Source organism: Vicia villosa, unplaced genomic scaffold (assembly GCF_029867415.1).
Source record: "Vicia villosa cultivar HV-30 ecotype Madison, WI unplaced genomic scaffold, Vvil1.0 ctg.000400F_1_1, whole genome shotgun sequence".
Lineage (NCBI taxonomy): Eukaryota > Viridiplantae > Streptophyta > Magnoliopsida > Fabales > Fabaceae > Vicia > Vicia villosa.
Window position 1 is genome coordinate 328,851 of NW_026705180.1, and position 15,331 is coordinate 344,181.

Here is a 15,331-nt window from a genome sequence, read left to right on the forward strand (position 1 = left end):
CTCAAATACAAAAAGCTGAAAAAGCAATTTGAATTTGAAACAAAGAAGCTTGAGTTGGAGAATTTTGAATTAAAAGAAAAACTTTTAAAATTATCCAATAATGTTGGATCTCCTTCTGATTCAGAACAATCCACTCCTAGTCTAAACCATATTCTGAAAGAATATGATTTAAGTTTCAGGAAGTTCTTATCTAGAAGTATTGGCAGAAGTCAGCTAGCTTCTATGATATATGCTGTGTCTGGAAACAAAAGAGTAGGCATTGGTTTTGAGGGTAAAACCCCATACAAACTTGAACCTGTTGATGAAATGAAAATCACATACAAGCCATTGTATGATCAGTTCAAGTATGGCCACTCCCATGATATTAGGCACACTTCACATGCTCAAAGTTTTCACATAACACACACCAAAAAGCATGTGACACAACCTAGGAAATATCATGAAACTCACATTAAGAATTATCATGCTGTTTCTCCTTCTGCTTACAATGTTAAACCTAAGTTCAATCAGAACTTGAGGAAGACTAACAAGAAAGGACCCAAGAAAATGTGGGTACCAAAGAAAAAGACTATTTCTTTTGCAGATTCTCTTGGTGACAAAGAAGATAAAAGTCAACATGACATGTCTCCTGGACTCAAGTTGATCTCAACACTTGAAGGGAAGAAAGATTGTCTTCCAAGTTCTGGTTCTTAAATCTGTTGAAGAAACTATGTTTGTAGGAATTCAGAAAAGAAGTTTATTAGTCTTGGAACCATCTGTTTTGGTTGCCTCTAAAGCATTGATGTTTCATTCTTGATTATTCTGAATGCTCTAAATGCTACAGAATATACAACATTGAAACATTGATTGTGGACGAATCAATAAACATCTGTTTTGATGATAAACTTGTTTCTGATGAAACAAAGAAGCTTAAGAATTTCTGCAGATACAGTTTTTGTCTTATCAGAAGCTGCAGAACAAAGAAGTGAACCTCCAGAAGCTGTGTATATCAGAAGTAATGGATCAGAAGATCATTCAGATTTATATCAGCACACTTCAGAAGGAGTGTTTCCAGAAGAGAAAGTAGATCAGATCAGAAGCAGTAATCAGAATCTGAAGACGTAAAGTCTATTCTGAAATTTACAGCTGTCATCTATTATCTGATGGTGAACACGTATCTGTACGGTTAGTACAAAGCGTGCAGTTGAAAAGACGCCGACCTAGGTAACTGTTTTAAATCATTTCATTTATCACGTTCTCTCTCCTCACGTCACTCATCATTTAATAAAATTGATTTCCTTTGATTCTGGAACTGTTCAATTTATATTTCTTATTGTTTTTTTTTTCTTTTCAAATCCGTCTCTATATATTCTTTTCAAATCGTATCTGACATCTTTTTCGCTCCCTTGTCTCTCTCTCTCCTTGCATTCCCTCGTTTGAAAAGTTCTTAGCCGTTTTCTAAAAACCCTAATCGAAAACCCAGTTCGCTTCTCTTGCTCGTTTTTGGTCATTCTGCTCCAATGGCTGCCTTCTCATCCCAAAATGCTGAGTTATCTGTTCCTCATCATCTCCAAGAAGAAACGTTGCAACTTACTCCTGTTGTTGCATGCTCTATTCCCAAGAACAAATTAGAAGTTCTATGTGAACTTATTGTTGACTTTGACAACCTTGAAGAACATGGATTTAATCTTAAAGAAGACATCATCTTTCAAGGATGGACCTCGTTGTTTGCTGAGTTCGTTGGCCCAGTTTATCCAGATCTTGTCAAGGAGTTCTGGGCACATGCTGTGGTTGCTCCAAAATCAATACTTTCCTTCGTCCATGGAAAGTTTGTTGTTATTACTGAAAACATCCTAAGAGTGATGTTTGATTTGAAGAACGCGGAAGGAGCTTTTGAAATCGATAAAAGGGAAGATTGGGAAGATGTTCTATCCACTCTCTATTCAAATATCAAGAAAACAAAACACGTCAAGGAGTTGAGAGATATCTACAAAATCTGGACAAAGATCATTCTTGGGTGCTTCTACCATAGGAAAGCGACACATGCCGCTGACTTCATAAATAATGAGCAAAAATATATTCTTTATTGCATTGCCACTCAGAAGAAGGTTGATGTGGTTTACATTATCTTCAACCATATGTGGAAAGCAGTAAAGGATTCCAGAAACGCTTTCAGAAAAGAAAATGGTGGAACAATCATTCCTTTTGGTAGAATCATTACAAACCTTCTGGTGCATTCCAAGATTGTTGAGAGTCTGGAATCTGAAGGTATTGTGAAAGACCTTGCTGTCACATCTGGGGCTTGTCTGAACGCATTCACTTTAAAGAGGATGAACGTGATTAAGGCTATCATTAAGACTCCTCAACCTCTTGCTGGAACAACAATCAGAAGAGAGCCAGTTCTAGCTGAATTCAAAACCTTCTTCAATAGTGAGGTACCACAAGTCAGAACTAAGTATCTGAAATCACAAAAAGAGGATAAGAGTCTTAAAGATCAAGACAAAGGTGCTCCTATTAAAGTGAATCGTAAGAAGGAGGAAAGGACCAAAAGAAAGTTTGATCATCCTGCTGCTATCACCAATAAAGAAGTAATCCCAGAAGAAGTCATTGCAAAGGTTGCTAAGGCTGTCTCTGCTGATTTTGAGAAGAAAAAGAAGGAAGCTGAGAAAAAGAAGAAGAAGTCAAATAACGATGCTGAGATTGTTGAAGTTGTTGAGAAGAAGAAAATCAGAAAAAGGAAGATGATCATTCAAAGCTCAGATGAAGAAAATGCTGCTCAAGAGGCTGAGAATCAACCAGAAGTTCTGGCTTATGTCAGAAGGAAAGAAATCGCTAGCGGCAAAGCAAAGGTTATTGAAGAGCGAAGAGTAAGAAGCAGAAAAAGACTGAGGATGTGACCAAAGCTTTTCTGAGAGGTTCCAAAGGTATATGCATTTCTGAACCTAATTCTGTTCCTGCTGTTTGTTCAGAAGCTGCACCAATAGAGATTGTCCCTACACCTGAACCAGAAAAAGCCACATCAGAATCACCTGTTTTTGTCCATGTTCTTAAACCTACATCTTCTCCTTTAACTATTCCTTCCTCTCCACCTACCATAAATCCTGTTCTGGATATACCACCCCTTCAAACTCTCCTTCCATCTCAACCTTCTCTCAACGCCACTCGTGAACATACTCCCTCCACCTCTCAAAACAATCCTTGTGATTCTCCTTTTCCAACCTCTGCATCACATGAGCAGCTGCTCCGTGATTGCAACTACACTCCCAAGCCTCGTCCTGAAGCTGAAGTGGTAGTGTTAGATTCTGATACTGAAGCAGAATCTTCTTATAGATTGGATAGAGAACCTCATCCGTACTTCACTTCCAAACCTGCCTTTTCAAAAACCCAAATAAAATCCCGCCCCGTATATCCTATTGGTGTAGTTTTTGAAAACATAAAGAGGAATCTCAGAAGTACCTTTGATACTCTCAGACTCGCTGAAAGTTCTGGATTGAATGATGTTGCTATGCGGAACTTCTGGAGGATCTTTCGCAGAGAATCAGATGCTCTGTTTTTAGAACTTCAGGAAGCCTGTGTAGCTGCTGCCCCACGGCCTCGTGGAATTCTGAGGAATTATGAAGACTTCTGGTTTGCTCGTCTCAAAGGAAGATATCTTTTGGAAGAGAAGCCCTTCTTGGATGAGATGGAACAATTAAGACTCGCTGCTGCATTGGAAGCAAATCCTTGCAGGGAGATTGTGGTTTGGATACCTCAATATCCTGTTCTGCTCGGAGATTTCAAGACTCTCTTTGACTATCTGAGGGAAAACCCGTCTGAGAAAGATCCAAACTTGGTCATTCCAGAAGTTGTTGACCCACCAGTAGTTGAAGGTCCTTCTGCTCCCAGGAATCTAGCTGCCATTCTTCAGGCACTTGAGAATGGAGACTCGGAAATTCCTGCTGCAGAATATGGAGATGCTTCTATGCAAGAAGCAGATGCTGAAGATCATGTTGCTAAAACTGTCCCTGTTGAGGAAATTCCTGCAAATGATCTATCTATGGAAGCTGCAGATCAACATGCCATTCCTGTGGTTGAAAGCGGTGAAGCTTCTTCTGGTGAATCTTCTCGTCTTGCAAGGACTCTAGAAGAAATTCAGAAGAGACAGGATGAGCAAAGCTCACTCAATGATCAGTATAGCGCTTTCATGGTGAGGCAAGAAGGACACAACAATATGGTTCAAGAGATGCTGACCAAGATCTTGTCAAGACTCGGGCCATCTTAGATTGAGTCTGTGTTGTTTCTTTCTTCTCGTTGCATCTGTCTTTGTGCATCTGATCTTTCTTATCTTCATGTACTTCTGTACCTGCTGGTTGAACTTCAATGAAATCATCTTCTTCCTTCGTGTGTTTCGTTTTGTTTGTCTCTGAATCTTTTTTGCTTTTTGATGATATGACAAAAAAGGGGGAGAAAGATAAATGATAAATGATTTGATTAAATCTATCAGTTGCTGGGTAAAGCTCCCACACATTCACTAACAAGAACTGCAAGTTCTATATGGTTTAAGTGTTTTGCAGGTATAAAGAAGTGAAGAGAATCTTCAAAGCAAACACAAGAAGCAAAACCATGGAAACTGAAGCAAGCTGAGTGCTGTCAAGCTTCAGAAATCAGAAGCAAGAAAGAAGAATGAATCAGAAGCACTGATAATAGAATTTGATCTATATTTGTCTATTTATTCTGACAAAATTCTATTTGCTCTGATACATATAATGTTATGGCTCTGATACATTATTTGCTCTGATACATTATTTCAGCCTATATGGCTCTGATTCATATAATGTGTTCAAACATACATTTTATGTTCTAACTCGTTCATGCTGACTTTTGTCGTTTAGTTTTTGTTCTGTAACATTTCAGGATGTAGAGATGCTCAGATGATGCTCTGGTACATTCAACAATGTTCTGATACAAATCTAGCATGAAGTGATGTTGGTAGAAATTCAAAGCTCTGAAGCTATCCGAGGGAAGCAGAAATCAGAAGCTGCGAATGTTCTAAAGATCCAGAAAACTCAAGTTCTGAAGCTGTCCTGAATGGAAGCAGAAATCAGAAGCTGTGAATGTTCAGAAGATCAAAGAAATTCAAGTTCTGAAGCTGTCCTGAATGGAAGCAGAAATCAGAAGCTGTGAATGTTCAGAAGATCAAAGAAATTCAAGTTCTGAAGCTGTCCTAGATGGAAGCAGGAATCAGAAGCTGTGAGTGTTCTAGGGATCTAAGGAAATTCTAGTTCTGAAGCTGTCCTATGGAAGCAGAAGTCAGAAGCTATGAATTCTCTGAAGACAAGAAGCTTATATGATCGTCTCTACCGAAATAATCAGGGAAGTCTTTTATTAAAGTTCTTCGAGTATTTATTTCAGGGGGAGATTATTTATCTCAGGGGGAGATTGTTAATCTCAGGGGGAGACATATTCATATGCTTATGCTATAGCTGTGTAATTTGTCTTTTGCCGTCTATTCTTTCTGATCGCAAATTCATATCATTTATATATGTTTTTGTCATCATCAAAAAGGGGGAGATTGTTAGAACAAGATTTGTTCTGATCAATTATCTTAGTTTTGATGATAACAATAATATGAATTTTGCTTAAGATAATATGGTACTCTAATCCAATGCAATTTCCCTTTCAGGAAATATATATAAAGAGTACGCATAATTCAGCGCTCAGAAGCTTTGTCTCAAAGGGTTCAGCATGCAACATCAGAACATGGTCTGGCAAGACATCAGAAGATGGTCGAAGCAGAATCAGAACATGGGTCTATGGAAGCATCAGAAGAACATGAGATCAGAAGCACTGAAGCTCAGAAGATGGTATCACGCTCAGAAGCACTTCAAGGTCAGAAGATCAGAAGATGCTATGCACCAAGCTGTTTGACTCTGATGATATTCAAACGTTGTATTCACAAACATCAGATCAGAAGAAAGTACAAGTGGCAAGCTACGCTGACTGACAAAAGGAACGTTAAAAGCTACTAAAGGCTACGTCAGTAGACACAGCGTGAACAAGGCTCGAGGTAGTTGACAAAAGCGTATAACATTAAATGCGATGCTGTACGGAACACGCAAAGCATTAAATGCATTCAACGGTCATCTTCTCCAACGCCTATAAATATGAAGTTCTGATGAGAAGCAAGGTTAACGATTCTGCACCAAAACAACTTATATCAAACTTGCTGAAACGCTGTTCAAATCTAAACTCAGAATCTTCATCTTCATCAAAGCTCACTACATTGCTGTTGTAATATTTTAGTGAGATTAAGCTTAAACGATTAAGAGAAATATCACAGTTGTGATTATCGCTTTTAAGAAGCATTTGTAATACTCTTGAATTGATTACATTAAGTTGTAAGGAACTAGAGTGATCGTGTTGATCAGAATACTCTAGGAAGTCTTAGGAGTGAACTAAGCAAGTTGTAACTAGAGTGATCGTGTTGATCAGTAGACTCTAGAAAAGTCTTAGAGGGTATCTAAGCAGTTGTTCCTGGAGTGATCAGTGTGTGATCAGAAGACTCTGGAAGACTTAGTTGCGGACTAAGTGGAAAACCATTGTAATCCGTGCGATTAGTGGATTAAATCCTCAGTTGAGGTAAATCATCTCTGCGGGGGTGGACTGGAGTAGTTTAGTTAACAACGAACCAGGATAAAAATAACTGTGCAATTTATTTTTATCTGTCAAGTTTTTAAAGCTACACTTATTCAAACCCCCCCTTTCTAAGTGTTTTTCTACCCTTCATGGAAGCGGTTGGGAATTGTGGCGGTTCCAAGAGTACGGGGCCGGACGGTTACTCTTTTCTTTTTATAAAAAAATGTTGGCCGATTTTGAGAAGCGATTTTTTGAAGTATTTTGACCACGTGTTCAAAGGAGGCGAATTGACTAAGGTAATTACTTCTTCTTTCTTAGCTTTGATTCCGAAGGGTTCTAATCCGTTATGTTTGGACGACTATAGGCCCATATGTTTAAGGGGTTGTATGTATAAAATCGTGTCCAAAATGTTAGCGTGTAGGTTGAAATTTTTTTTGAATTCGATAGTTTCGCATTGTCAAAGTGCTTTTGTTCCGGGTAGACAATTACTCGATGGAGTTTTAATGGCCAATGAAGTGGTAGATTATGCTAGAAAGGAGGGGGGCTCTTGTTTACTTTTTAAAGTAGACTTTGAAAAAGCTTACGATAAGGTATCATGGGACTTTCTTCGGTTTCTTTTAGTTAAGATGGGTTTTGGAGATAAATGGAGGAAGTGGATGGAGCTATTGGTGTTCAAAAGCGACATGTCGGTGATGGTTAATGGGAGTCCAACAAAGGAATTTGTTGTTAATAGAGGTTTAAGACAAGGTGATCCATTATCCCCTTTTCTTTTTGTCTTGGTGGCGGAGGCTCTCACGAGACTTGTTAGAAAATCTATTGAAATAGGTGAATTTGAGTTTTTTGATATTAATAGAAGGTGTGGGGTGGATATTCTTCAATTTGCGGACGACACTTTATTGGTTGGAAAGGGGTCTTGGAAACATGTCAAGGCCTTTAAGATTGTTTCGAGATCTTTCGAACTTGTAACGGGCCTTGGTATTAACTTTCACAAAAGCAAATTGATCGGTATTAATGTGTCTCCTCTTTTTTTGGAAGCCGCGGCTTACTTTCTTTCGTGCAAGATTGAAAGTAGTAACTTTCTTTTTCTTGGAATCCCGATCGGAAGCAATCCTAGGAAGGAAGCCACTTGGACATCTTTAGTGGAGAAAATGAAAAGGAGATTAGCGGGATGGAAGAATAGAATGCTTAATCTTGGAGGTAGGATTACTCTTTTAAAGTCTATTTTGAGTTCTTTAGCTATTTTCACTTTGTCTTTTTACAAGATGCCGGCAAGAGTAGTTAAAGTGGTAACGACAATTCAAAGCAATTTTTTATGGGGAGGAGGGGTGGATAAACGGAATATTCATTGGGTTGGTTGGAAAGGTGTGACTCTTCCTCAAGAGAAAGGCGGATTGGGAATAAAAAATATAGCCGAATTTAATTTGGCTCTCTTGAACAAGTGGAGATGGAGGATAGTTCAAGGTCATAAATCTTTATGGTGAGATGTGTTGAGGGCCCGCTATGGTGATTTGTGTTTGCAATTGTTTTGTGAGGGAGATTCTTACAAATGTGCTTCTTCTTCTCTTTGGTGGAGAGATATTTTGAAGGTTAGTATTGTTTCTTCTAATTCTTTGCATATTGATCCCATTGTAGCGAATTGTAAGTTCAAGGTGGGAAATGGTTTTAATACTCCTTTTTGGGAATCTTGTTGGTGGAATAATTGTTTTTTAAAGGAGGTTTTTCCGGATCTATTTTTGGCTTCTTCTTTAAAAAAGGTTTCGGTAGCGGTTATGGGAGGGTGGTTTGATGGGGTTTGGAAGTGGGGAGATCTTGGCATCTCGGTTGTTGGAAGGGATGCGGATTTCTTACACTCCCTCTCGGAGTTGAAGGAGATTTTGGTTAATTTCGGTAGCTTGAGTGATTCGAAGGATGAGGTAGATTGGCTGTTGGACTTGAATTATGGTTATTCAGTTTCCTCTTGTTATAGCTTTTATGCTTCTAGGCGTATTTCTTATGGTCCTCCGGTTAAGTGTGAAGAGGCTTTCAATTTGTTATGGAAAGCGGATGTCCCCTTTAAGATAAAGGCGTTTGGTTGGAGGCTTTTTTTGAATAGGTTACCGACTAAAGACCTATTGGTGGTTAGAGGCATTAATTTTAATCATGATAATTTAATGTGTGTTTTTTGTGATTCTCATGTCGAAGAGGCGGACCATTTATTTTCTAAATGTTATGTGATTAAATTGGTTTGGAAAGAAATTGCTTCGTGGGTGGATTTTTCGGGTTGGTCGGAGGAAGAGTGTATCCCGTTTTTTGTGGAATGACATTCTTTGAGCCGTAGTAAAAAGATTAAAAGCGGCAAATTGGGGGTGTTTTGGTTAGCCACAACTTGGATCATATGGATGACAAGGAATGGTTTTTGTTTTAGGAATGATGTGTGGAACATAAACAATATGGTTTGGAGCATCAAGTTTTTGGTTTGGAGGTGGTCCTCTTACGGCAATATTACTTATCCCAATTGTAGTTTTTACGATTTTTACAAAGACCCTTGGTCCTATTTATCGTAATTGTAATTGGTTGTAATATTGTTTTTTGTTGGCTTTGGGTCGTTTTTGTATACGGGTTGGAGAACCCCTAGTTCTCCCTTCAATATATCCCTTGCTAAAAAAAAAAACGAAATTTTATTAAATTATGATATCAAAATGAATAACGAGGTTAACCAGAGTATTAAAATTAAATATTTTGAATATTATAATTTATATATTTATTTGGCTTATTTTTCTATGGCCACCCCAAAAATATTTCTTTAGCTCCACCGCTGGAAATAAGTTGCTTTAGTTTTAACTTGGTAACATACCAATTGATATATGTTTTGGTAGAGATCCATTTTAAGGCATTACAGAGGTTACCAAACACATCATAATTGCGTGAATATGTTAACTTAAGCAACTACATTTGTTGTATTGCAATGACTATCTTAACTCACCTTCCATTATTGCTATCAGAGAAAAATTAACTTCATGCAGTTAAGGTTGCAATGCATTCATATAAGTGGGATATCAGGGACCAAATTGAAAGGTGTGAAGGGGTTGTCCATTTAGAAACAAGATTGCTTATGCCTAGTCTCTCCTCCGAAATTATACTTCTAGACTATTATTTTGACAAAATAAAGACGTGACTCACTAACGAATGTTGTGTATTTGACCATTTGTGATGCGTATGAAAATATACTTCCGATTTTTTAGAAGAACAGTTTCGATTTTCATTTGGATAACTCTTCACCATTAAGGGTGGAAAAGCAACCCCTAGAAGTCTTGGTCTCAAAGAACTTGTCCTCTCTGGCCCATTCAAAGCTTACATGCAAGAAGAATATACCTACAAATAAATCAAACAATGGGTAGAAATCCTCAAAACATAACTACTAATAAATGACTAAACTATGTCGATCAAACAACACACATCATAAAACACCATATTTTAGTCCAGAGCATCCTTATTTAAACAACTAGAGATTCAACTTTTTTTTGCTTTATTAAGACTTGGGTAAACGTAAAGCGCATGAAGCCAAACTCCAAACGATGATAACTACAAGTACAAATGTTGCGCAAGCCTTGGACGAGGATGGGCCAAAAGAGGCACTTCTCTTTGCAATGTTAGCCCATATGCTTCATCCATGTTGAGTTTTTCCGGCAATAACCCATTCTCTAACTCCCAATCATATGCTTGAACCAAAGTCGCTGTGAGAAGTTGAACCATCCTAAGTCCAAGACTCATACCAGCACATATTCTCCTTCCAGCACCAAAAGGTATCACCTCAAAATCAGTTCCCTTAATATCAACATCATACTTCTCCCCACCGGGGAGAAACCTTTCCGGCTTGAACTCCAATGGGTTGGACCATTCTTTAGGATCACGCGATATCGCCCAAACATTAACCAACAGAGTTGCACCTTTAGGGATATGATAGTTGAAGATTTCACAGCTCTCATTTGCAACGCGTGGGAGTGAAAGAGGCGTCGATGGATGAAGTCGAAATGTTTCCTTCACCACAGCCTCTAAGTAAGGAAGATGAGCCAAGTCCATTTCAGTGACCAACCTGTCTCGACCCACAACAGCGTCCAACTCCTTTTGAACAGAAACCATAAGTCTAGGATTTTTTATCAGCTCGGCAATAGCCCACTCTGTCGTGCTTGATGATGTGTCTGTTCCAGCTGCAAACATGTTCTATAGACCAGATATATTAATTATTAAATCCATATAATCGAAAGTATTGAAAACAATACATGAATCAATTGTCTACATACCAAGAGTAAAGCTTTGATTTCGGTATCATTAACTTTGTCTCCATCCTCATCATCTTTTTCTTTCAGTGACAGTAACGTACTCAACAAGTCATTATGCTTCTCACTCTTGGAAACCTTGTGATCCTCAATGATGCTGGTTAAAAATGTATCAAACCTTTTGTGTAATTTCTTCATCTTGCCTTGCACACCTTGAAGATCCAACCACTCTAAAGCAGGAACAAAATCACCAACATTGAAAACTCCAGCCAATACCATAAGCTCAACAACCATAGACTTAAACTCATCAGCCCTAGGATCACAACCACTATTGCCGTCGTTAAATACGCGTCGTCCTATCATTACTCTTGCCAATGCGTTGGTTGTGCATACATTTAGCAGTTGTCCTAAGTTTGCTGCTTTGGATCCAGAACTTGCCAAATTGCGGATTAATCTTGCTACCTCTTCCTGCATTTATGTGACAGAATTAATTAGTTCAAACTTAAGTTCATCATTTCTAGGGAGTTTAGTTCATTTTCACTACATTGATAAAAAAAAAAAATGCATTTTATTGTTTAACAATTATATTTAAATTTTTGTAACTGGAAATTTAAAGTGAATTTGAGGTTTAAATTTTTATTTTATAATTTAATTAATAATACTAAGTTTAATTCCGAAACGTCCAATTTGATTTTGATTGAACGTTTTTAATTTGATGAATGCATAGCAAGTTTTTTCTTATAAAAAAGCATTATTTGTTGTTTATCTTCAAGACAGAATATAATATTATTCATCTTTTAAAATAATGAAACGTGTATAGATAGTTTTCAAAACGATGACTTTTATTTGGACTTTTCGAAGATAATAGATTAAGGACTAAGACTTCTTCACTTGAAAGTAAATATTTTCATTTAAAACACACACTAAGAAAAAAATAATGGTTGGTGTCAAAAAGAAAATGAAAAATAATGGTTGGTGGAGGTTTTAAAAAAGAGTTAAGTAACATCTTGGAAGGGTAGTTAGCGTGGTCAGAGGTAAGAAAATAAATATTATAAAATTATTTTTTAAAATATTATAAGTTTTTTTATATTTTTTTTTTAAATTGAAACATTAGGTTTATTATCTTATACAATAAACAAACAGTATTCAAGACTAACATATTTAAAATTAATTTTTTTTAAAAAAATAGTATTTCAAAAATGATTTTTATGAAAATCTATTTGAAATAGTTTTAGAATTAAGTGATTTTTTTTGAAATTTTGATATCAAAAAAAGTTTCAATAAAAAGATGAAATACATAAATTAATATTTTAAAAATAAATATTTAAACAAAATTTTCATTTGAAACTTTAATAAAAAATTTCTTTATAATTTTTTTACACAAAATTATATAACACTATAAAAATCATTTTAAAAAATAAATCAAAACAAGCCCAATGTACAGCATATATTTTGGTTTATGTTAAGTTGAATTATTTCCAAAAATGTACCAGCAGTCAATAAATTTATGGATGTACATGTTTTTTTGCATTGGTTTAAAGTTTTTTTTAGTTGGAAATAATTACTATATACATAAAAATGAATGTAAAAGATATTCATTTTTATTCAGGCAGATACAAACTACATGGTGAAGAGGAATCCAACATTCCCTAAAAAAGCAAAGATGCCAGGAAAAGACAATCTGAGAATAAAAAAGAAAAACTGAACAAATATAGTCATAACTCAAAACAAACATAGAGGAGAGAAAAGTAAACTATCTCTACAAGCATAATAATTACCGAATTTAATGCATGTACATCTCATTTTTAAAAGTTTACCTACCATTTTCTGTGTTTCAATGTGCTTAAAGATAATATCAAAATGATTTTTTTTATAGTGTATTAAAAGATCTTTCGAAAAATCTGTATTAGAATGAAAAATTTGAAAATTATTCCAATTTTTTTAATCAGGTTTCCTTTCATATATTAATAATAAAATAATATATTAATAGAAAAGTGAAAACCACCAAAATAAACAAATTAGAAAGAATTCAACAAAATAAACAAATGGCAATATTGCTTCCAGCAGAACAACAAGACATACAAAAACAGACAGGAGAAGCATCCAAGCAGATCAACCCGCAATGATAATTGAACTTAATATACTTTATTTAGAGAGATTCATCTTATCTTATCAACTCTCTCAACGATAAGTTTTTTGATAATAACTGTAAGAAAAAGTATTGGTAATAAGGATCTCCCGTATATTACAATATTTAATAATATTTAATTATAAGTATTCTTCGGTATGAGCAATTTTTGTATGGACACGACCCTAAATTCACATTCTTAGGCACAACCAATAAAAAAGAGTCTTTTTTAAATTTATTTTAATTTTAATTTTGGTTTTAATTGGATTCATGGTGGTTAAAATTATGAAGGAATGAGAAAAATTCTGTAATTTATTTTTTTAATTAATTAAAATTCTGTCATTGGTTGTGTGTAAAACAATTTCCTACGTGTCAGAAGTACAAAAGTGGAGAGATAGAAATAAGTTTTTCACCGGTCTGTGCCATCTACGTACTGTTGGGGGTAAAGTGGTAGGTACCGGGGCTTTGAAAATAACGATATTGTTATAAAGACGACGAAAATAACTTCACGTGAAAACGAAAGGAAAAAAGATCCAAACCTGCCGAATGTGGCTAAAATCATCCAAAGCCTTAGAAGAAAACATGTGCACATACGATATTTTCCTCAACAAACGCCACCGTGGGCCATAGGGAGCAAAGACAAGATCTTGATAATTATACGCCATGTATTTAGCGCCGGAGTTAGGTGGCCGGCTAGAAAAATTAGCATCATGAACCTTTAAGAACTGCTCCGCCACGGAGGCGGAAGCGGCGACTATCACGTCGACGAATCCCAAACGGAGGTGCATGAGAGGGCCGTGTTTGAGAGCTAAGGCGGCAAGGGCGTGGTGGGGGACTGGGCCCATGTGAGGTAAGTTTCCGACGATCGGCCATGGTTTAGGCCCAGGTGGAAGACGTGAGGAAGGCTTTGAAATGAGGTTTAAGAGCTTGTAAATGAGAATCGATGCAGCAATTGTGACAAAGATAATGATCCATGGAGACATGCTTGTTTTGTGTTTGTGGTTTTGTCTATGTGAGTGCAATTTTGTCTAAAACATATTGTGGAATGGCATGGAGTTTAAAATGGCATGAATTTGCTAAATTGCTAATGCTATGAGATGAACCCTTGTGTGATGATTCTAGAGTGTATGCATTTTTATAGTGCCACACACAGCACAACCTAATTGTTAATATATAGAAAGAGAGGGATATAGGACGGGTTTGGCATGTGTTTACTTATGGTTATTATAATTCAATATATATGAATTGGACAGATATGCTATTTGATTTATTATATGGACAGCTAGTGTAAATATATAATTACTTTATTTAAACTTATTTTGGAAAATTTCACAAAATTCACAATATATTAATGATAAGAACATTGCACTAAAAACAAAAGTCCAATTAAGGGAAGGTCAACAAAACAAAACTAAAAAAGAAAAAGAAGGAAAAAACAAACCTAATCACACAAGGAGTCTAAATCATCTCCATTTTCTAAAAAAATTGACATCAACATTTCTTTGTCTAATTGAATGACAAGTGGCATAAAATAATATCAATGGTTAAGATTTTTATTAATATTTTATGTTTAATAAATAAAATCTATATCAATATTAGAGAGAAAAAAAACATTTTACATAATGCTGAAATAGTTTTGGTGAGAAATATTTTCGGAAATGTTAGAGGAACAAACTCACAACAATGACATCTTCTTCAAGCATATTAATCAAAATCACACCAGTCAGAAACCACTTATTATTGGTAGCATCTATTGGGTTATATCGTCGTCGCGGTCTCGTGTTGTGTAGATGTTTGAGTTTAATGCAAATGGAAGAGCGATAAATAACAGTGAACATGGCGCCTCATTCTCATTCTATAAAGTTATTTTTTTTAAATGTTCCTCTGTTAATTCATATACAAAAGTATATTGAATTTATATATTTAACACATTGAATCTATTTTTGTCATCAGAATCCCCTAATGAGTTATTAAATTCAACTCTTAACGGTGTGGTTCAATGGGTCAACAATATCCATGAAAGTATTTTGTCAAATAGTGAAGAGAATTTAGTTGATCATGCACCACACTTGGAAATGGAGTTTTAATCGGAGGCGGTCGCCTATGAATTTTATAATGAGTATAGTAGGAGAATTGGATTTGGTATTCGTCGAGAATATGGTAATAAAAGCAAAATAGATGGAATTCTAACTTCAATAAGGTTCTCGTGCTTTAAAGAGGGAAAATGGGACATTGACAAACGAGAGCACTCGACAAAACAAGCTAGAGCAGAAACTAGAACCAGATGTAAATCACATATGGTTATTTCACTTGATAGAAAATTTGGAAAATACAAGGTTGTTGACTTTGTATC

General features: G+C 35.9%; 1 protein-coding gene across 1 annotated transcript; it reads right to left on the bottom strand.

Annotated features, from left to right (window-relative positions):
• Positions 1-9,968: 9,968 nt before the first annotated feature.
• Positions 9,969-14,177, bottom strand: LOC131627768 (flavonoid 3'-monooxygenase-like). The gene is made up of 3 exons (XM_058898626.1): positions 13,518-14,177; positions 10,875-11,318; positions 9,969-10,794 (listed from the first exon to the last, which is right to left on the bottom strand). Exons 1-3 carry the CDS (start codon positions 13,959-13,961, stop codon positions 10,156-10,158), a joined length of 1,527 nt encoding a protein of 508 aa, XP_058754609.1. The 5' UTR covers positions 13,962-14,177; the 3' UTR covers positions 9,969-10,155.
• Between the last annotated feature and the right edge of the window lie 1,154 nt (positions 14,178-15,331).

What these genes read in the sequence shown, in the direction of transcription:
- LOC131627768 (XM_058898626.1), bottom strand. Translation starts at nt 13,961, where the DNA reads ATGTCTCCATGGATCATTATCTTTGTCACAATTGCTGCATCGATTCTC. An exon ending in ATTTTAGCCACATTCGGCAG is followed by an intron (nt 11,319 to 13,517) that starts GTTTGGATCTTT and finishes ACATAAATGCAG; the next exon opens with GAAGAGGTAGCAAGATTAAT. An exon ending in AAATCAAAGCTTTACTCTTG is followed by an intron (nt 10,795 to 10,874) that starts GTATGTAGACAA and finishes TCTGGTCTATAG; the next exon opens with AACATGTTTGCAGCTGGAAC.